The 21598-nt window shown below is 51.8% G+C and overlaps 6 protein-coding genes and 1 non-coding gene across 7 annotated transcripts; 4 read left to right on the forward strand and 3 right to left on the reverse strand.

Moving 5' to 3' along the window:
• Positions 1-1989: 1989 nt before the first annotated feature.
• CTHT_0046980 (uncharacterized protein) lies at positions 1990-5343 on the forward strand (the record flags this gene model as incomplete). Its single annotated transcript, XM_006695007.1, has 5 exons — positions 1990-2673; positions 2724-3512; positions 3645-4265; positions 4377-5276; positions 5335-5343. 5 exons carry the CDS (start codon positions 1990-1992, stop codon positions 5341-5343), a joined length of 3003 nt encoding a protein of 1000 aa, XP_006695070.1.
• A 946-nt stretch (positions 5344-6289) lies between these two features.
• Positions 6290-8410, forward strand: CTHT_0046990 (uncharacterized protein; the record flags this gene model as incomplete). Its single annotated transcript, XM_006695008.1, has 3 exons — positions 6290-6778; positions 7434-7942; positions 8071-8410. The coding sequence occupies 3 exons, from the start codon at positions 6290-6292 to the stop codon at positions 8408-8410; spliced, it is 1338 nt and encodes a 445-aa protein (XP_006695071.1).
• Positions 8411-8626: 216 nt separating this feature from the next.
• Positions 8627-9963, reverse strand: CTHT_0047000 (uncharacterized protein; the record flags this gene model as incomplete). Its single annotated transcript, XM_006695009.1, has 3 exons — positions 8627-8748; positions 8812-9635; positions 9731-9963. 3 exons carry the CDS (start codon positions 9961-9963, stop codon positions 8627-8629), a joined length of 1179 nt encoding a protein of 392 aa, XP_006695072.1.
• Positions 9964-12719: 2756 nt separating this feature from the next.
• Positions 12720-12828, reverse strand: CTHT_0047010. The gene is made up of 2 exons: positions 12791-12828; positions 12720-12757 (listed from the first exon to the last, which is right to left on the reverse strand). It is a non-coding gene; the product is annotated as a tRNA-Pro (tRNA).
• A 438-nt stretch (positions 12829-13266) lies between these two features.
• Positions 13267-14162, forward strand: CTHT_0047020 (methyltransferase-like protein; the record flags this gene model as incomplete). The annotated part of the gene is made up of 2 exons (XM_006695010.1): positions 13267-13933; positions 13990-14162. The coding sequence occupies 2 exons, from the start codon at positions 13267-13269 to the stop codon at positions 14160-14162; spliced, it is 840 nt and encodes a 279-aa protein (XP_006695073.1).
• Positions 14163-14721: 559 nt separating this feature from the next.
• Positions 14722-15288, forward strand: CTHT_0047030 (uncharacterized protein; the record flags this gene model as incomplete). Its single annotated transcript, XM_006695011.1, has 1 exon — positions 14722-15288. One exon carries the CDS (start codon positions 14722-14724, stop codon positions 15286-15288), a length of 567 nt encoding a protein of 188 aa, XP_006695074.1.
• Positions 15289-15734: 446 nt separating this feature from the next.
• Positions 15735-18944, reverse strand: CTHT_0047040 (splicing factor (prp24)-like protein; the record flags this gene model as incomplete). Its single annotated transcript, XM_006695012.1, has 1 exon — positions 15735-18944. The coding sequence occupies one exon, from the start codon at positions 18942-18944 to the stop codon at positions 15735-15737; it is 3210 nt and encodes a 1069-aa protein (XP_006695075.1).
• Positions 18945-21598: the final 2654 nt, after the last annotated feature.

The raw sequence follows: 21598 nt of genomic DNA on the forward strand, positions 1-21598 counted from the left end.
ACCAGAGTGGCGAGGAGTATCACAGAAAACCACACATGCACAAATGCAAATGTGGTGACCCTTCGAAATGCAACATGGTTCACTTACCTAGGCTATGCTAACACTTTACTGTGTAAACCATGGCTGCTGTTGTTTGTGGTCCCTTATCTCTTATCAAAAGCAGAATGCAATTGGCCCAAGGACCTCGATATTGCGATAACTCCGTCTTACTATGTACATATCCTGCTTTCAATAGATGCAAAGTTTGGGGCACACACAGAGTAGCACCGTCCCACCTCAAAACCACCACCAAGACCCGCAAAGTCCAGCGCCCGCCACAATTCGGCTGCCATCCCCTATATCCCCTTTCCATTATGTTTAACCATTGGACCCTGAGACAAGTCTGAACAAGAGAATTCTATTTCTTTTTGCTTGGATCAAGCCGTCTCTATGTCCATTATGATAGTGCGGCCATCAAAATCCAATCATTCTGCTGAGGCGGTCAGGTTTCCGACCAATATGATTCATGTCCAAGTTCTTCGATATCCAGATGACGACCACGTCTTTTGTGAAGAACCTATCCAATTCCCTTCTTTCCGTCAACGCAAGGAACCATCGATTCCTTCGTGATAGCCCCACCTTCCGCATGAACCATCCGGCCTGCTATCAATGACGTATGCCTTCGATTCGGAGGGATCGGAGATCAGCCATTATTTAAAGTCCGTTATGCCTTGAAAAGAACTCTGGTCTTTACTGGAAACTCTTCGCTCATTGATTTTTTTCTCGGTATTGTTGGCCAGAGCAGAAGTGGCTACACCTGCACTCACTCCACCACCGGGGATTGATCCAATAGTGCCCGCTTTCTCGGGAGAAGCCTTGAAGATGGTAGAGCCAATCAAAATGTACACCAAAGACCGGCTCACGCTTCGCAACTGCGACTACAGATGAGTCTTTGACGGATAGGACATTGATCTTCCCGATTAGAATGAGACACATTATCACATTATCGTCTGGGGTCTGGTTGACGTCATCGATGATGGATTGTCCGGTCACCTGAAAAGAGTCGGCAGCCATAGGTATGGCATTTGCGGCACCGAGGAGAGCGACAAAGGGCGATTATGGGCTTTATCTTGATGGTTGTTGATTGGTTGATTTCGTTTCTCTTTCTTCTGTTAGGTGTCCGAAAGCGTACAGAGGGCTCTTTGAAGAGAGTCGCTTGGGCAGTCAAAGATTTTTGAGATGATCAGGGAGAATCTTACCAGCGGGCTGCTTAACAACCTTTGCTCCTTGATAGACTTGTATCAATTGTCTCGAGCGAAGAAAGTTGACCTAGGAGACAGAGCCTAAGGCTGCTTTGTACTCGAAGACCCTCAGGTTCTTGCTTTACGTCGGCCAACGTCTGTCACCACGGCCATTACTTTTGGAACCCGGGTTGATAATATTCTTTGAGGCCTCGATGCTTTCTTTCTCTGTTGTCGTGTGTGCAAGTCTTCAGACTGACCGACGCCGTCACTGATCGTCGCAGAACTGGTCAGGGCCATTGTGCCACATTGTGCGGACCCTACACTATTCTTTGACCATTCCAGATCATGCTGCATCGACCACTTGTCGAGAAGGTCACATTGACCTTCTCGCTGGGCAGGCCATTGCTCTATTCGCTGTGCCACAAGTCTAAGGCAAGCCACGGTTTGTCCCACCTACTCTAACAGCCCTTATTGTGCCCTAATGTGAGTGGAGTGTTGTTCCTCTTCTTCCTGTCAGCACCTGTCAGTCTCCTTATCTTGAGGTCAGGAGCCTCCGCTGTTGCTTCCTTAATATGTCAAAGAAGCCATGTGACCGTGGTCATGTCTGCTGGTTGCCAACGCGTCATTTCTGCCATCCGACAGCATTGCGGCTTGTTCGGCGCATGTTCAAGGCAGAACCGGCTGATCAAGTCCAAACAAGTAGCAATCTTTAAAGTATCCCTTACTCATGTTATTATCCTAGTCCCCCGCTTTTCCAGCTATCGACATGGGACTCATTACTTGTGCTTGCTTACCAGTACGGAGAGACAGAGACCCACCCTCTCCAGGCCCGAGAATTCCATTAGGTCCAGTTATCCCCACGAAGGACGAAAGATCTCCCTCCTCTTCTCCCGAGTCAGCTGTCCCTCTTCCTGTGGTCCCGAGCCGATCACCTTCGCCGCTGACCCAGACCTTTGCGTATGCCGTTCGTGACAGTTCACGGCTCTCATCTTGCGACACCGTCCGGTTCAGTTCTCGTCGGGGAAGTGCTGGTTTAGCATCGCTCCAGGACTCTCTCTTGCTGAGTCGCGAGATTTGGGAGGAAGCCTACAACGAAGTCAAGAAGGATGAGGCATTGAGGCCTCTTGTTCTCAACTATGAGCAGCTCTTCAATACTGTTGCCGAGGGCCGGATGTTCGCCTTGCGTCGTTCCTCTCGGCAATCGACCATTTTGAAGGAAAATTTCCAGCTTGAGTGCGTCGAGGAAGTGAATAATAACGAAGAATGCTTCCGAAGGGTTGCCCACGAATACATGGAAATTACGAGACGTGACTCACACTCGACAGAGCAGGCCGTTGTTGGGGCGGCGGTCCAGTTTATTCAGAGGATGAAGGACGTTATTAGCGCCGCTCTTGCATCCTCACCTCCAGCTTCTTTGGCATGGACCGGCATTTGTACCATCCTCTTGCCGGTATGCTTTCCCTTCCCTTTAAACTTCTGTGTTGTTGTTAACCTTCACAGGTTATCGTCAATCATGCCGAGCAGATCGCCGCCCGCGAAGCAGGCTTCGGCTATGTCATGTCTCGATTTACCTGGTACGGCCATGTGTTGGAGCTCCTAAACTGCGAATATTGGCACAGCACGAGTCCCAGTTTTATCGCTCTTCGTCGTGTTATCCGGTCCGAGATCGTTTCCCTGTATAAGCTCCTTATCGAGTACCACTTGCGTGCATATTACACGTATTGTCGACCCCTAACGACAATATCTCGCGACATCTTGAAACTCGATGACTGGAATAATATGATCGCCAATATCAAAGAGAGCGAGAAACGGTTGGAGGATTACATGAGTCTCAACTTTGAGCAACACCTCCTGGATAAGCTTCACTTGCTTTCCGAGGACGCTCTTCACAAGCAAAGGATGGAGACGCTTCTGAAGTTCAAGTTCCCGGATGATCTTCCGTACTCGGTCTACCAGGCGTACTTGGACAGCATCGTAGCCCCTCAGAATGGCACTGGGGCTGGAGTTCTCACACATCCCAAGTTTATTAAGTGGGCAATGGCTGAGTCCGGAGTTTTTGTTCTGGAGGGGATCCCCGGTTCTGGAAAGTCCGTCCTCGCTAAGTCTCTGCTAACCGATCTCCCTAACTGGAGGCCCACGACAGTGTGTGCATACTTTTTCAAGGACAACGGGAGAGGTCAGAACGCGGCCAACACAGCACTTTGTCGAATCTTGTCCGAGCTTTTTCGTGAGCATCCAGAGCTCATCGACCGTATCAACACCAAGGTTGAAAACATGCTGCCGGAGGAAGTAAGATGCCGCTTCGACCTTTTATGGAGCCTCTTGGAAGAGGCAACACGAGAGTGTGACCCAGGCTGCTTTACAATCGTTCTCGATGGATTTGACGAATGCGAACCGGACTCTGCGAACAAGCTCTGCTAGAAGCTTAGTCAGTACTTTTCTCACCCGATCCCTCGAGTCAAGTTCTTCATCACGACACGCCCTCTGGTCTCGCCTCAGCCATCATTCAATTTTCCAGGAGTGACGTTCCTAAACCTTGAAGAAGACGAACACTGCTTGAAACATATCAGCAAGGATATCGGCCAGGTGGTATTGGCGCGCTTCAACCGGTTTGCCGACAAATGCATCCAAGACCTGGCGCTTCGTGAGGAGCTCCTCGCACTCATTGAACCAAAAGAAGACCGCACATATCTATACGTCAAACTTCTCTTTGATTGTTTGGAGCTGCGAATGCGAGAGGGTATTCCGCGGGTGCCTTGGGGCTGGATTAACGTCTTCAAGACCCTCCCAGGAACCGTCAAGGAGGCATATCTCGGCTTTCTCAACCGTGTTCGCGAGTGTCACCGCGACGATGTCCGAAGATTGTTCAAAATTGTTCTTGCTGCCGCTCGACCTCTCACTTTGAGGGAGGTCAACATTGCGCTGAACATATTGGACTGTCACAATGGCAGCGACCACGGCTTGGGACTGCAGAACGTGAATGGCTTCCGTAGCTGGATCCTGGATGCCTGCAAGTACTTCCTGGATGTGTATCATGGCAGGGTCTACTTCATTCATCAGACGGCCAAAGATTTCCTTTTGGAAAACTCCCCTGGCAATGGGCCTAGGGAGCCAGACTGGCTGGGGGACTTGACGATGGCAGCTTGCCATTAGACTCTGGCCGAGAGCTGCATCAAGTACTTGTCCCTTCCCTTGCGCACATCCTCAAAGTTCAGGGATGCTGAGGCACCCGACACGAATGAGGACTATCACCTCTGGGATACCGATGAGCTTGACTTCGCTGGCTATGCACATGTAAACTGGCACAGCCATGTGCAACATACGTTAACATCTGATGACTCGGAAAGCTCGATAAGACTCCGTGACATCCTTCGCCCCTGGAGTTTCTGGTACCAAAACATGATCACAGTGGTTCGGCTAAGCTCCCCCTGGAGCGCCATTCGCCTTGAAACTCTCGAGAAGATGCTTGCTCCAGAGGATGGCAGGCACTCCTGGTTCATTGTAGACGAAGACTATGGAGTTGCTGGTGAGTCCCCAAAGGGACAGATCCTAGCCATTGCATCCGACAAAGAAGATCGTCTTGTCATCGCAGATGCTAGAGGTGAACCACTCCCATGGCTTCCGCCTGTCTCACCAGAACAGAAAGGTACCTCAGAGAAATTATCCTCCATGCTTCGTTCTCTCTCAACTTTTCACGTCTTACGGTCCATTACTGCCTATAAACGCTACTCTCCCATCCCATCGGACTGGTTCTCTGTTCGCATGTTCAACAAGGCCAACCCTACCTACCATACAGCCACATCTGACCCGATTCCCATACTCTACCTCACTCACGGCGATGTACTTAGCTACGTCTTGTCCAACCGGACCCCTTCCTTCCCAGCACATGTCCACATGCTCAGCCTCAACGCCTCATGGACGGTCGGCACCCTTCTCTGGAACGTACGCCTTCCTGCCGGTCAGGACAGAGCCGGCGATCTCACAATGGTGGTTCCACACCCTGTCAATAAGGATGAGGATGACCCAGAGATGGAGGCTGAAGACAGGATTATTGTAATATTCTGTGTTGGAGAGAGAAGTGGGTGTACAGAGAGGTTAATGACGCCCTCAGAGTGGCTAAAGGGATTGTATATCCCGCCGGTATTGGTTGAGCCTGGAGAGGAGTGCTTGGAGAAGAAGAGGAAGGAGTTACCTGTGTGGCCTTTCTTCGTGCCGCCGCCAAGCTGGGTTGTTAAGGAAGTAGTCGTGAGGACGAAGAGAAGATCCCGATGTGTTCAGCGTTGACTTACCGACAAGATTGTAAAGCGGGGAGGGTGATTGAGATGATGTAGGGAGTTGGGGATGGAGATGTCATTGAGATTGCGTTCTGTTTCCCGTATTACCTTGATTGAAAGTTTGGTGTATGCGGAACGGAGAGCGGGCTTGTGTCATGTGGATGGCGGGGATATCAGGTTTCAAACTGAGATATGTGTTTATTTGATATGTTGAAGTGGTTGCCGGGTGATGGTGAAACGTGCTACAAGACCCCCACCTCAACATCAAAACTTTTGCGTCCTATAAACAACGTAGGCACCGCTAAGAGAACGGAGGCATGCAATCTACGTGGTCTACGGCTCTAAAAGGTAAGCAGAAGCCCCGCTCTCTGCTTTAGGTGTTGTCATCCCAACTCAAAGTACTTTCGCAGAATTGGTTAACACCAGGGTCATCTGTACCTGCCTTCCCACTGCCTTCTTGCCATCAAAGAGCGTTGGCTACTAGTTGGAAGGCTCCCGGTCTAGCCAATTGCGCGGTGCTCTCTCTATGGCAAGCTCAGATGGAAACTGCGCGGCAGCAAGCCTGGTGATAACTTTTGATCCCTAAATACCCTAAAAAGTATAATTAACCCTCTTTTTTACCATGCAATCTGAGTTCGATCCCTTCTCTGAACGTAACAGATCTTCCAGTCCACAATCCTCTAATCCCCTCACAAATCCACCAGTTCCTCTGTATCGGATCAGATCTCTACTCACCAACAGAAAGAGTTAATCTCTTCACATCAAGTTTTCTCGGCACTTCACTCATTGACCATGCTCCCTCTTTGCACTACTACCGTTGTCTTCATATCCATGGCCAGCATGGTGGCCAGTGCCTCCCCAGTCAACTTTACCCCGGCCGCGGTCACCGAGTCTACCAACACCACAACCCTAATCAAGCGTACCCAGTTTTACCCCGGCAACCAGAAGGCAGGCGAAGATGACTGGTGCGAGAAGTACCAGATGGGCCAGTTTACGCGTGGCAACAGCAACCGCGCCAAGTCCGCCGACTGCGAGGCCATTCTCAAGGACATACCTACCCCGGGCTACTGGCTCATTACGCTGGATGACACCAAGGCCCATGAGAAGAACGGGCGTTGGGTGCAGATCGCCAAGCACAGTACCTGTGCCTTTGATGTGCGCCTGTCCAAGGCTTATAAGCAGGATCGCCCGGAGAATATGTGGGACTTTAAGTTTGGAACAGAGGATATGTGGTGGGCAATTTCTAATTATGCTTGGGATCCAGACACCAAGGATGGCACGGTTCAAGTTTGGAGTGGTTTGTGGTGCCACCCGAAGGTGAAGCATCACGGGAAACAGATGAGAGTCGACTGGAGGATGGTGCATGCTTGAAGAGTGGAGGCCTTGAGGTCTAGACTCTACTAACTGCTTGGAGGGGGATCATTAACATGAAGAGAGATTTATGGAGATAGAGATGGTCTCTGGCTGGCATCTGCAACGCCTGGTCAGCAAAGGAGACCGTGCATGAGAAACACATCATGCGCATCTTAGATATCTTGATAGCTGGACCTAAAACGTGATTTGAGTTGCAAATCTTTGAAGTCCCTGGATGTGATAACTCTGTGGATGTTTGCAGTGTCATCGCTGCGTTAATTTTAGCGGCACCTCAAGGGCGACACCAAGTACCCCCCCTACTTAAGCGCGCGGCTGGCCTGCAGCCCAGCTGAGTCACCTGAAGCCCAACCTTGGCAAATATCGAGCTAAGCTCCATCGCATATTTCAACATTGTCTCCAATCTGCTTTCTGTTCTCATAGCCAGCCTTTCAGTACTAAACGTCTACTTGTCCTATTTCTCCATTGTACTGCTTGTTAATATTCTCGCTGCTTCCAGTTCATTGGCTCCTTTCCACCACCCTAAAGCCAAGCACTGACGATCATTTCCCAACTAACCTCATAGCCACAATCACTGGCAATGGGCCACGACACTTCCTCCCTCTCCCAGCAAGCCCTCTCCAGCTGGAAAGCCAATGCTCAAGCTTGGGACGCCCAGATCACGCCCAACGGCAACAAATACTGGCGCCATCTCCAAGAACCTTGTCTGCGTCGTCTCCTCGGGGCCTACCTCTCTAAATCAGGCGGCTGCCGCGCTCTGGACCTCGCAACAGGCAACGGCCTCTGTGCGAGATGGATGGCCTCCCTTATGGACCCTGCTGGGAAAAGAGATGTGCTTGCGACGGACGGGGCAGAGAGTATGCTCGATGTGGCGAGGATTAGGGTTAAGGAGGCTGGGCTGGAAGGGGTCGTCAGGTTTAGGAAGGTCGATGTGACGAGTAAGGAGGATTTGGTGGGATTGGTGAGGGCCGAAGGAAAGTGGGATGTGGTGTTGATGAATATGGCGTTGATGGATGTCGGGGAGGTGTGGATTTTGGCGAAGACGTTGCCGCATTTGCTGAGAAAGGGGGGAGTGTGAGTACCTCACTTTTAAGACCAAGTTTGGCGGTGGGGAGGTTGAGCTGACGAGATGTCAGGTTTGTTGCGACTCTACTGCATCCGGCTTTTTTTACATCAAAAGCGGCAAAAAATGTGGAGGTCAGAATTAACCATGAGACGGGGGAGTTTGAGATTTTGCGAAGTATTGTGGTGAGGGAGTACATGAATGTTGCCCCTTACAAGGGAGTGGCTGTTGTGGGGCAACCGGAGAAGCAGGTGGGTGTTCAACACCGCGAGTTTTTACTTTCATGCTTATCAGAATGGCAGATCTACTTCCACCGGCCGATGCACGAGCTCTTCGGTGTGTTCTTTCGTGAGGGCCTGGTCATGGATGCTCTGGAGGAGCTGGCGTTTCCGGAAGAGGCCAAAGAGGAGAAAGTCACTGCGACTGTCAATTTCACACAGTTTCCAGTTATCCTCGCTTTCAGGCTGAGGTTGCCATGACAATTTGGCCTCCGTAAAGCTGGATGCCAGACAACTACAATGCTAAACTGGCTCAATATTTGAGTTGAGGGAGGTAAGAGAGGTTCGTCTTATGAAGTCGCAAGGTTTTAGTAGAATACCAAAACAGCAATCCCGGACATTTCTTTTGTGCAAAATAAAAAAAGCAGATGTTCTCACCGTTCCCTTCAAATAAATCCAAAAGACTTATTCTGCTTCTCACTCATACATGTAACACATATCCCCATCTACCGTCGACACCAAGTCTCTGATCGGCTTGGATGGCAAGAGGGGTCCAAATGGGACCGGAGAATCCAGTGTAGCAGGGTCACTTGGCGGAACTAACGTCGTGTCAGTTAACAACTCCCTTCATCACCTCCTCCACATTGAGGGCAAATACTCACCATTGAACGTCGTCACAGTCCCCCAAACCTGGTTTGTCCTGTTCTGGATATCCAATCCCTGCCAAATCGACCACAGCCGGTCAACTTGTGCATGATGCAGCCAAAAGATGGGATCATTTGGGCTGACATAGACATCCAGTTCCTCCCCTCCAATCTGGAAGTGTCCCGAACCATGGATCCCTTGGGGGGCATCAAACACCTCATTCACGCATGCCAAATCCGGGCAGTTGAGCAGCTTTGACGCGTTTGTCGGCCTCGTATCCTGAGACCAGATGGGGCTCAGGTCTCGCTTTAAACACCGAGGGTTGTACTCCAGCCCGCCTTGTGGACCCTGAGGCCTGATCCCTACCGGACCGATATGGGCTTTCCACAGTTGTTCCGTGAACGGACCGCGCTCGATGCATCCCCCTCCTGTAGCCGGCGCCACAAGGAATGGAGGGAATCCCGGAACGATGTCAATCAGCGTGTCATTCCTGTCAGGAATATACTTCCCATTGCTGCCCATCGACCAAGGACTGCCATTGAACAATGGTGCCCGTCGGGGATCATCATACCACAGCGTCCAGTCCCAGTATGGCTGTGCACCACGGTAGCCGCACTCCTCGCGAAGGGCTTTCTCGTACAGATGGACATAGTACCGATGGAAGGGCAGGAACAAGCCTGAAGAGTGGACAAAGTCTGTTTGGAAGAGATGGATACCCACTAGGTCGTCGTACCGGCTTCGCACACCAGGGATCAAAGTGCGGTTGGTCACGGCTGGCTTGCGATGCAGGCAGTGCACTGCTGCAATGTAGGAGAGTCGTTCTGGGATGGATAGGGCATGCCTGCAGTATTCGGTGTAAGGGCCGATGTTATGTTAAATGGAGATGGTAGTTCAGGCGAAGGAAAGTAGAGACATAGGTTGAGAGAGGACACTCACCATTCCTTGCGGCGAAGGATATTCTTTTGGGTACAGCCGGTCTTACGCGGCTTGATGTGGTCGATTATCTTCTTTTGATACTGTTTTTGTAACACATTGACCTCTTTGAGGGCAAGGTCCTCGAGTTCCTGACTAGAAGGAGGGTTTCTAGGGCCACCAGGACCACCTCCAGGGGCAGCACTGATTAAGCCGGCCACGGAGAGAGCTCCAACGAGGACAGAGAGAATCCGCATGGTCACTTGTGTCTATGATTGAAATTGATGCTGGCCTTTAGCCGTTGCGGCTTCAACGGGCGTAGACTCACCCATCTTTATACTTGCAGCTCTGCCGCTACTTGCATCGTTTAACTCTTAGGATCGTCGTTGGAGTAGAGTCTTGAAATCAGTCCGTTGTTGCTGAAGTCATCCTTGCAGTCTTGACGTTGTATTTGTACGACCATGAAAGCGGTCCACTTGACACTATTGCTGCCGTCAGCAACGGTATCATCCTCCCTCCCGAAAACTTGCATCCTTGCAACCCTGAGATTGCACTCCAGGATCCAAAGCCATGGAACATGCAGATTCATTAGCTATGCTGAGTAACTGTATTGCATCTGAGCGGCCCGGGTCGCGCTGCTCCGGTCTTGCTTACCAGGATTCTTGAACGGCTTGCTCTGAAAGAGAAAATTGCCGAGCACGGCCAAGACTGTAGATGCCAGCAGTGGCACGATCAGCTTGAGCCCAGGCTATCTTTCTATTTATTTAATTTATTTTATTTTTCGACGGGGTTCACCACCGAGGGTGCTGGGTCGTGCCCACGACGCCGGGGGGCAAAAAGCTACCTGAGTTGGACTAACTACAAGTAACGCCGGGAAAAAGCCGCATAGGGTAAAACCGGCGTCTGTTAGAGGGAGTGCAGTGTACCATGTACAGGGGAAGGTTCTTGAAACCGGCCAGCCTTAGGTATGTACCTCGTTAGGACCTACTCCGGGTCGTTAGGCTCGGGGTCTAGATGATCAGCACGTTAGGTTTGGGGCGGGCTTGCGAGGGGGGAGCGAAGGAGGGGTGGTAACGGGATAGGGTGCCCTGTGGAAGCGTCCCAGGCTTTCCCCGGAGTTTGATCTGGGAGGCCCTTGACTTGAGCATTTGGAAGACCAAAAAGCCCTTGGGTCAAGCTTGCAGGCAAATGGGTTGTTGAAAGAGGCGAGAGGGCAGGAAAAGAAGCCTAGGCTATCGAATAGGAGGTAGCATGGCTCCCATGTGCCTGCTTCCCAGGTTTTTAAGCAACTTGAGAAAAGCGAGCATGACCACAAATTCATGCTTCTGCACAGTTCACTCCCACGATAGATAGACTCTAATCAGCGCTGATTGAGTTTCCACACACTTTTATCATACTTTCCTTCTAAAGCTACGTTATACGACACCACTACAACTCCGCTCCAATCGCCGATCGGACATAGCAAGGCTACGTACGCATCCAGTTGCGACTGTGGGGAAAAAGTTGACATCGGCATTTGCCCTTTGGTTATTGTTTCAGTACATCTCATAGAAACCTATTGAATCAAGGTTATAGTCGGTTGTGACTCGATCAATTTGATTACGAGTCAACTACGAGAACTGGATGCTACGGCTGGTGGTACAGTAAAACCTGCAATGCGCTTTCGATATATCAACTTTCCTAAAGGTTTAGACGATTTGTCATTACTTTAGCGCAAGTAAACATGATGAATGTTGACTTAAGAGATGAATAGGCAGATCAGATGCACAGTTGCTGAATCATTTCTGGGGTCTTTTGCAATCAGGAAACTCGACATTTCTGTGAATGTATGTCAGGTTGCAGCCTTACTCTGCACTTTATAGGCCATCTCATATCTATCTAGTGCGAGCTACAGTTTCGGAACAATTTCAAGTTGGCCCTTGTCACAATAATACTAGAAGTATATCATAGCGCAAGTTGTAGTCACGTGTGTAGCTGCGAGGCATCGGTGTAAGTGCAGTGAAGCCGATCAACAGGGTCGAGTTTATGGTGTTTGGATCAAAGGTTCGATACTCTTTCTCGCCTACCATAGTTAATCCCCGCACCGGTTTTTCCCTCAATTCCAGGTTTTCCCGGGTGCTAAAGCCTAATGGTAAGTTCCCGCTGGTGCCGCGGGTACGACCAAACACCAATGTAGTAGAATGTGGTTGAAGAGTACAATTCAAATCTTGATAGTATTGAGCCTTGCAGTTAGCCTGAACGTCCAGAGCCACTCAACCTTGCAGCATTAACCACTCTCTTCGGTAACCCCCGCCCTGCGGGGCTTCATGTATGTCCAGTCTATAGCCAATCTCGGTTCGGTTCTCTTCTGCCATCCTCCAAGCTGCTAGATGCTGCAATTTCATTCAAGCTTTCAAAGCTGTGGTCAAATACTATGCATGCACTGGAGTCTATTAGTAACATGGAAACATGGAGCTTGACAAAATCATCAGAGTCTTGTGGCCAGCCCCGCGGCCTGAGATACTGGGGCTTGCTCACATCGAGAGCTTCTTGTTTCCAGTCCATTTATTGCCCCCAGTCTATTTCAATTATGTTGGCAGGCATGGGAATACTGCTTCTTTGCACGTAGGGCCACGGGAGACAATTAACAAGGAGACGCCGAGGAGAGATAGCTGATGTTCCAATTTGCCTTGAGTCGGGAGATGAGATCCGGATTGTTTACTGGATTCGAGTTCCATACCTTCTTCGCAAAAGTACAGAATATCCAGGATGTTATCAGCTCGTGAGACATTGCAACCTCCAAGGGATAATGTATGAAAGACATTAGGGACAAAACATGAGAGGATAGCTGACTTTCCACTTGTTATGCGTAGAGAGATGATGTGCAGGTCCTGTAGCACAAGGACAATGATCTTCTCATTACACTGTTCACCTCGGTAGATCACGGTGGAGGCAATCAACCTTCAACCTAACAATAAGAACAACTCCAAAGTTCCTGGGTATAAAAGACAAAAAAGACTAGTAAGAACAGCTGGGGCTCAATCGGGGATCGAACCCGAGACCTCGCACATCTCCGGCACCTGTTTCTCTCAGGAACTGGGTGGAAACCCGAAGCGCGAATCATACCACTAGACCATTGAGCCGTGGCTATTGCTGTCTGACTCTAGATCGGGGAACATGATAATAGTCAACTTTTTAGGCACTGGCTGTTCATTTGGTGATGTATTCTCAGGATGAAGCCTTCAGAGTTGCTCAACCAAACGGCCTATAATTGCAACACACTCATCAGAAATGAGAACATGTCTTGAATTTTTTAGCAAAGGTAGTTGACTATCGCGACAGTCCTTTTTGCCTCACACGGGAAGAAGATCAGGGTTTGTGCAGTCTCCCGTCTCCACAGCCTTGACAATGCCCCAGCTTCGGATCCCGCGGCATGTCATCGACTTCATCGTCCCAGTTTCAGCATCACTACCCTCAACGATGTGAGGAACATATGTAAACATCCCAGTAAATAATACGGTTCCCGCATCGTTTCAAGATAAACAGTATTCCATCCACTTCACCCAACCATCCAATCCAAAATGCCCCCCATCTACCACCACGGTCACGCTCCCTCCCAAACCCTCCACCACTCCTGGCGCACAGTCACCAACTCAGCCCCTCACTTACTCCCCCATCTCGCCCGACTCTCCTCAACCTCCTCATCATTCCCAATCCGTGTCCTTGACATAGGCTGCGGCCCCGGCACGCTGTCCGCCTCCCTCGCCAAACACCTTCCCCCAACAGCAAGGATCGTCGCAACAGATATCTCCGATGATGTGCTTGCTCGGGCGAGGGAACATGCCGTGAGGGAGGGGTTAGCAGAGATGATGGAGTTTGTCAATGCAGATGTGTGTTACCTTCCCTTTAAGGACGGGGAGTTTGAGGTTGTGCATGCGCATCAAGTTTTATGCCACATAGAGGACCCAGTTAAAGCGATCAAGGAGATGGTAAGGGTAGTGAAGAAGGAAGGGGGCATTATTTCGCTGAGGGAGGCGGATGTGAGGAACTGGCATTGCTGGCCTGAGCTGGAAGGGCTAAGGAAGATGGAGATGTTGATGAGGGAGGTGATGAAGGCTGATGGGGGGCATCCGGAGGCCGGTATGAGGTTGGTTGAGTGGTGTGTTAAGGCTGGTGTGAAAAAGAGCAGGATTGACATGGGGTTTGGGTCATGGTGTTTTGCAAAGGAGGAGGATCGGAGGATGTGGGGTAGGTTCTCAAGTTCATCAATACCTTTTGGTGCTCCAAATATTTACACGATGCAGGAATGGCCATGATTGAGCGGCTAAAGGCAGGACATCTGCGACGCAAGTCCCTCGAGCTGGGGATCACGACCGAAGAGGAGATCGAGGGGATCATTCGGGACTGGGAGAGCTTTATGGCAACGGAGACAGCCACTCTAGGGAATGTCAACGGGGAAGTCACCATTCGTGTTTGATTCGAGCTGTTTTGGGCACAACAGGCTTTGTTTCCCAGAGTGTTAAGACGAGAACGCAGGCTGAGGTTCTACCTCTGAGATGCCCCTGACAGCCATCTAGGTCCTGTTAGTACAGATCGCACAAAATGCTAGCGGCTCGCTGAGTCAAAGCTTCTAGAAGCCATGGCAATATCTGGCGCAAGCAAGGGTTTGCCGATCCAACGAGTCGGGCCTGACATCATCGATGACGGGATTGCTCTGCCAATCCGTTAAGGATGTTCGACTCGGATGCTGACCAGGGAACCACAGATTCTAAACAACTCACGGTCTGTTATCTAGGCTACGTCTGAGATTGGTGCTCAAGATAAGCAGTGATCGTTTAGACGACCAGACAGTGACGTATCGCTATTAAAAGTCCTCTCAAGATCTATGCTTCTCCCCTCAAAACCCCCGCCCAAGACCCAACAACTTTCTTCAGTGCCCCCATTCAACGACTTCGAATCACTGGACAACACCGTCTTCGCGCCTAACGACCGCAAAGTTCCCTTTATTAACTGCAACATTCTCCCAGTTCCTCAAAATGCCCCCAGTAAACCCCCACCCCTCCTCCCAAACTCACTGCTCCCTCCCCTCTTCGCCCCCCAAAACCCTCCAACCATCCATGGAAGAACCTCAAGCCTCCCCAAACGCAACGCAAATAGGGCCGGCCGCAAGTTCCAGGAGACGACACTCCGGCTCCGGCTTAATCCCCGCTCCCCGCCTAGCCGCCGCAGAAGCCGGCGACGCGGACGCCTTCTTCAACCTCCTCTTCGACGGAGGGATGTCCAGCGCTCATCATCACCACTTTCAACAAGCCCCTGAACAATCCCGATGCCGCTCATCCCCCGGCACAGGAGCTAGTCCCTCTCTCCCGAAAAAGAAACAAACCCACAATTCGGAAACAGCAGCCAAGAAAACTACAGGAGGACAACTAGGCAGACTTGAAAGTGAGGACGTCGATGACGAAGAGTATTACACGCCGAATGAGGAGATAGAGGAGGTGATGATGCAGTTTGGAACGGGCGGGGCGGGCGTGGAGAGGGGAAGTGTGGCGTTTGCGGGGGAGGTGGTTGAGGAGAGACGGAGAGGGGGAAGTGATCGTCAGTGAGGGATGGTAATGTGTACGTAAGGATTGATTGGAAAATTTGAAGAGAGAAGGCTGTTTGACTAGGTATGAGGGAAGATAGAATGCGCCGAAGGACAGGGAGAGGTTGAAGGACATTGGCGTTTGGAGAGGATGTCTTAGGGGGAACTCATCAGAAACTGTACCATATTTCAAAAAATCGTCGTGATCAAGACCGACGTCATAGCGAGGAAGAATATATTACATTCGTCCCAATGGGGTATTCACCAAGCAACACTTCGCACAGCCAACAACTCCCAATCCGCCAACTGACCGCGATCCCAACCATCCAGAACGAGCCAGCAATCCGCAATCCTGTCAAACCATAATTTCTTCTTCAAGTAAAATACATAATCGTCCTTCTTGAATGTTAAACCCACCTTCATCCATTCATAACAATATCGTTACACTTGTCGCTTACCCATCCATCTTTAACCTTGTCCAGAATTCCCATTCTTCGCCTCTCCTTCTGCATTAGCCGCTGTCCGACTGGCCAAGAAAAACTTTCTGAAGTCTTCATTACTTTTGCTCCCTGTCTGACCCTGTTCACCGTTGATCGTGGCAGGAGCACTCTTCTTGGCCGAGATTGCACCCACAAACCCTAACCCTCTCTTCAGCTTTGGGCCAGACCCAGGCCGACGTAATAATGTGGGAGGAGGCATCAGCTCTGCAGCGGACTTCTTATCTTGCGAAGCCTGTTGCTGTAGAGGGTGAGCGTGCGACTGCGGCTGTGAATGAGGTTTGTCGATTCGATCGACCCTCTTCTCAGCCTTGTTCCGGAAGAGCTCCTGTGTCGTCCCGGTGCGAACTTTCTTCCCAGGCTCAATCTCCATGCCATCAATCGACAGGGCAGCCTTCCCTGCAGCCGCAGCGTCGGCAAATTCGACGATAGCTCCTCCATGCACGGGATGCAGCACAAGCTTAACAATCGGCGCATTTGTAGCCGACGTCAGGGCAGCCCTCACCCGAGCATCGGTCATGGTATCGGGGATCCCCAGCACAGCAATCGTCCGCGCAGCAATCTCCGCAGGAGTTGGCATACCCTGGCCTTCCTGAGGCTCAGGGGTGCCGTCCATGACACGAGCCACTGCTGTCGTTTTGGTCGTCGTCGGACGCGACAGCTCAACCTTGATGGGATGGTTCCCAAAGATGAGCTTGTCGCATAACCGGATCGCTTCTTGGGCCTGCTCCTTCGTCTCCATCACAACAAACGCCGTGCCATGGCTCTGGCCGGCCATGTTGCGCGGCACACGCACGCTGACGACACGGCCTGCCTTGGAAAACAACCCACTGATATCCTCTTCGGACGTGCCGCGTGGCAAGTTGATGACATGCAGCTCGCGTTCTTCGGCTTGGGCGCCGTGCCTTTGCTGCTTGGCGAGAGGATCAGAGAACTTGGCGACGAGCTTGTATTTGCCGTCAGAGAGGGGCTTGCCGTCGAGTTTAGTGGCAGCAGTGGCAGCTTCGCGGTTGCGGAAGGTTACGTAGCAGAACCGACGCTTGGTGTTGTACTTTAGGCTTGGGAAGCGGATGCTGTGGATCTCGCCACAGTCTTTGAACAGATGACGGATGTACCTCTCGTCGGCATCGGGGGGGTAGTTGGTAACAAACAGAGTGCAGTCGGTGGCTGGCTGAACTCGCACAACGCGGTCGCCGAGGTACTTGCCGTCGCGAAGCAACGCTGACTTGGCCTCGTCCGATGTCTTAAACTCGACCAATGCCACAACCTCGCCATCACGCTTCTGAATGTCGATGTTGTTGATGTGACCATATTCGCGGAAAAACTGCTTCAACTTGGTCTGCGTCACCTCAGCCGGCAAATCCAGAACAAAGACGGATGTGTTTTCCCGGTCGCGCTTGAGACGCTCCTCATCGTTGTTCTCGTTCTTGGCACGCTTGCTGCCCGTGCCATCCTCAGGGGTCTCTTCGCGCTTCCTCTTCGAACCAGGAGAGCCCACGGTCTCCGAGACATCAACCATATGATAATCAGCGGAATTTACCGTCTGGGCAGCCCACTGCACCTGAGCAACCTGTGCAGCCTGGGCGGCCTCCCGCTCGCGACGCTTCGCCAAGGCTTTGCGGGTCTTGAGCACGGTATCCTGGGCCTCCCTTAGGGTCTCGGCGGTCTCGTAGTCGTTGCAGTGCTGAAGGTATATCTCCATGACGCGATCGGGCCAATTCAACCCGCGCACTTTCAGTGCACGAGTCAAGACTTCCGTAGCAAAGGTCGGCACGCGCAAGGCTTGGCAGGCATTCGTCGGGGTCGGACTGGGGGTCCTGTTCCGTAGGGTTGTAAAAACCATCATCTCCCAGAAATACCAATTGAGCCAGAAATCATACTTTCCAGCATGAAGCGGGTTCTTCGCCAGATCCTCCCAGACCGCGCGAGCTCCATCAATATCATCCTTCTTCTCGGTCAGGAATTGTATCAAAATCTTTTCCAGCCGGTACTGAGGATCGCCTTGGTAGTTGTCGTACTTGCGTGTGCCCCAGTGCTTCACATCTTCCAAGGCCGAGAGCAGGCCGACCTCGGCTACGTCAACAGCCTCCTCGGACGCATCAGGGACCATGGCAGTGCGCTTCAGGTAGCCGCACCATGCCGCGTACATCTCGAGCACGCCCATCATGCCATCACGGTCGAGCTGGCCATTGTCCGTGGCAGAGTGCTTGATCTGCTCAATATCAGAGAATGACAGGCCACTTTCCTCGGCAGCCAGAATGTAGCGCGCCCAAAGAGCACCACACCATGGTACGTGCTTGACTGAACGCGATAGCGCGTCCAGCATATCGGGTACCATATGACCAGGGACCGGCGAGCGACCCTCTTTAATATCTGTATGCGTGGTAGACACGAATACGATGTAATTCATCCAGGTATTCTCGTCCGAGGAGAGGACGCCGGTAAGCGCGCGCGAGAAGAGACCCAGGCAGATCTGAAAACAGGCGATGGCTTCGTCTCTATCCTTCCTGGTCTTGGCCTGCTTGATCTCCCAGTCGAGGTACTCAGTCATGACTGAGCGCATTGCAGCCGCATCGCGCGATCTCGTGGCAGCGGCCAGCTTCATCTCCCAGGGATCGCGCTGCTCGTAAAGCTTCTTCGCGCCCTGGGCGTTGCGGGTGATCTGTTCCATCTCGGTCTCCCAAGCATGGCGGTTGTACTCAGACAGGAAAGTCGAGAACATCTGCGACGTCTCGTTCCACGTAGCATGGGGCACAAGCAGACGATTTTTGAAAAGCTGAGTAATTCTGCGTACGCCAGCCTCGGTTGTAGTGCGTCGCAACAGCTCCATCTCATGCGAAACCCAGCGATTCCACAGCTCGTGGCTGTCGGACAAGCGATACTGCACGGCCTCGTAGCCCTCCTGCCAGAGGTTCAGAGCAGCATCGAATGTGAATGTCTCGCGGCCAATAGCCAGCTCGTCCTGGGGCCAGCCGATCTCGTTGCCGCGCTGGTTGCAGTCGACATAAAGCGACCAAAAATACTCGCAGTAGGCTATCCACAGCTTCAGGCTACCGGGCTCAGCGAGCGTGGCACGTTGAAACGACTCGATCACGCGCACGCGACCCTCGAGGTCGGTGGCTTGGCGTATCTGCCGTTCGACATGCTCTAGCCAGTTATCCTCTCCAACAGGGTTCGTCATGATTCCAGCGGCAGCGTCGTCGTCGTCGTCGTCGATATTCGTCGTGTCAGCGATGCCAAGGGCGAGTCATCGGGCTTTAATGTGGACACGATTATGCGCGAGCGGCGTTGATGGCGAAGATCGAACTGGTGTGCTTAGTGGATCTAGATGCAAAGATGGGGGGATGATTGGGAGATGATTGAGAGTCGGAAGCACAGCGCGACGACAAGTGTGTGGGCGCTGGGCTAGCAATGGGGCGTTGAGCCGTTGAATTGTTCCCCGTTTGAGGCGTAAGGCGTGAGGCGTCGTTGAAAGCGGGAGTAGCGTTGCGCCGGGCCTGGGCTGAGGGCTGAGGGTTGGCCGTGAAATTTGTCCCTTCCCCAGGCCAAGTTAGCCAGGGCCTGGACTCCGTCGAAACCGGCGCTGGCTCAACCGTGGCCCGGTCTGGATCCTCTGGGCGCAGCCGATTACCTAAGCGACCATGCGCTATCCCGCGGGACATGGACCACTAACAGCATCCCGAACAGCAGCTCTATTGCTGAATCTCAGCCCTTCCGTAAATCTTTATTATGAAAGCCTGATTTTTGGACATTTTTGAATGCCATCATGGTTATCTTGGATTTTCTGCTGAATTTCAGGCTGCCGCAGCGGTCAGGGTCCTGACCTGGGTCTGCCGAGATCTTTGCTGATCCTGTTAATCGGACCCGCAGCGCTTGCTCCTTCCGCAGGCCTTGCTGCCAACGGCTCGCATCGGCCTGCTCTCAAGGCAACAGCACGTCTTGATTTGGGCGTGTCAGAAGCAGGAAACTGCGCTGAGGCTGCACCCGCAATGGCAGGCACAGCGGTCCCAGAGCAGTGACTCTCATCGGTCTCCCAGTTCAGGCTTTGTCGCTTTCTACAATTTTTTTTCCTGTGGTCATGGGCGCACAAGGCCGGTAAACAAGCATGCCCCAGCCCGCCATTTCGGCAAATGCTTCCACGAGTTTTCCACCCGTTCTGGGCCCTATGACGTAGTTTATCTTGCGCGGGATGCCGTCATATCCGGTGGCTGGCGGGTCTGGCCTCGGCCTGCGGCTGTTTCCGATTGGAGGCCAAGTGAAAAATCGCGTCATCTTGTGAACTCACCGAACCCCCGGATCAGTGGGGGCTTCCATCGGGCGCGCTCAGCCCCGTGTTTTGTGCCAGATTCCCAGCCGCAAGCCTCAAGATGGGGATCGAGTTCTCGAGGGTTCGAAACATGGAAAACCTCCATCGCGTCGCATCATGTCTTTGTTGTCGTCTCCTTTGTTCCAATTGCGGTCCTTCCACGAAAGGAGCCATTCCTTAATGTCCCTCATCACCTGGTCGCCTGCCTACAATCAACTTTCCACCCATTCAGCAACTCAAACGACGCGTTAATGCTGGAGAGCTTCCTTCATCCTAAACCTTTCGCCCCAGTAATCGCCGACTGGATGGCTTTATTTTCATTTCCCCCTTTTGTGCTTTTGTGGGATGGCAGGAAAAGTTTTATTGCGGATATGAACTCTGATACCTCCCTCCAACCTAAACTTGCCTCTGAGCCCCCTCGCTGCAAAACATTTTTCCATTTCGTCAAGATCAAGGAAATCCTGGGAGAAGTTAAGCACTCAGGTTCCCCAACATGTCAAGCGAAAACACAGGCCACAAGCGTGCCCGCTATGAGTTCCCGAGCGGGCCCAGCTGCGACAACCTCCTGCTACTGAGTCGGATTCGCTCATTTCGATCAGTTCCCTAAAAGCAGTATTCGAATAAAGGTTTCCCAGGACGGCTCGTCCCTGGAATTTGAGAAAGCCGTTATTGGCGAAGCTCAAGAAGCCCCATCCTGCCCATGGGTTTCTCCAACGGCCAGTACCAGCATCGTTGGACAAGGAACCACCGAGATGATCCGTCGTCAGCTGGACAATATTAACGCGTTTGCTCTCCCTCCGATCCACGTTTTTGTTCGCTATTCAGCTTGTAGTACGAAAGCGGGTTTAAAGGCGCCATGTATCTCAGTCTGATCCTGCCCAGACGCGCCCGAAGACCACGGCCAAGCTGCGACAGCGCCATCACCGTCATTACCTATGGCATTTTCGTCAAACAGTCACACGGCTTCGTTGGCTTCCGTAGACCCCGTTCTTCCATCACGGAGTGAGCAATCCATACACCCGCCTGCTTCAAGCGAAGCAGCCGGTCAAGCGCAGCGCTAGAGTGATCGGTAAGCTCTTCTATATGTTCCAGCTCCTCTAGTAGTCCGTATATTGAAGAGTTGCCATCAAACAGTGCAGAGCAGTCAGGCCGACCGTGCTTTAGATCCGTTCATGACCGGCCACCAACACCAGCATCTTGGAAGTATCGGCATACCTCCTCTTGTCTTATCAGAAATGTCATACACTTAAGTGACGAAGTAACGGACGAATCAAGAGATCGAACTTCTTTCCCTCTTGTTGCATTGAATGATTACTGCCATAACCGGTTACAGAGCAACTCGTACCGCTGTGTACCTGACGGTCAACAAAGTACAAAGGACTTAAAAGGAAAATATGGAGACTAGGCACTTGATTCTAAGCACACACTTGCACGGGAGAACTGAGAAGGATCCGATGGAAGGTAGCTCATGCAGCGAGTTGGCTTTTATTTTCTCCAATGGGCGCCCAGAAGCCGGGTTCTCATGTATC

The sequence above is a fragment of the Thermochaetoides thermophila genome (genome assembly GCF_000221225.1).
Source record: "Thermochaetoides thermophila DSM 1495 unplaced genomic scaffold scf7180000011818, whole genome shotgun sequence".
NCBI lineage: Eukaryota > Fungi > Ascomycota > Sordariomycetes > Sordariales > Chaetomiaceae > Thermochaetoides > Thermochaetoides thermophila.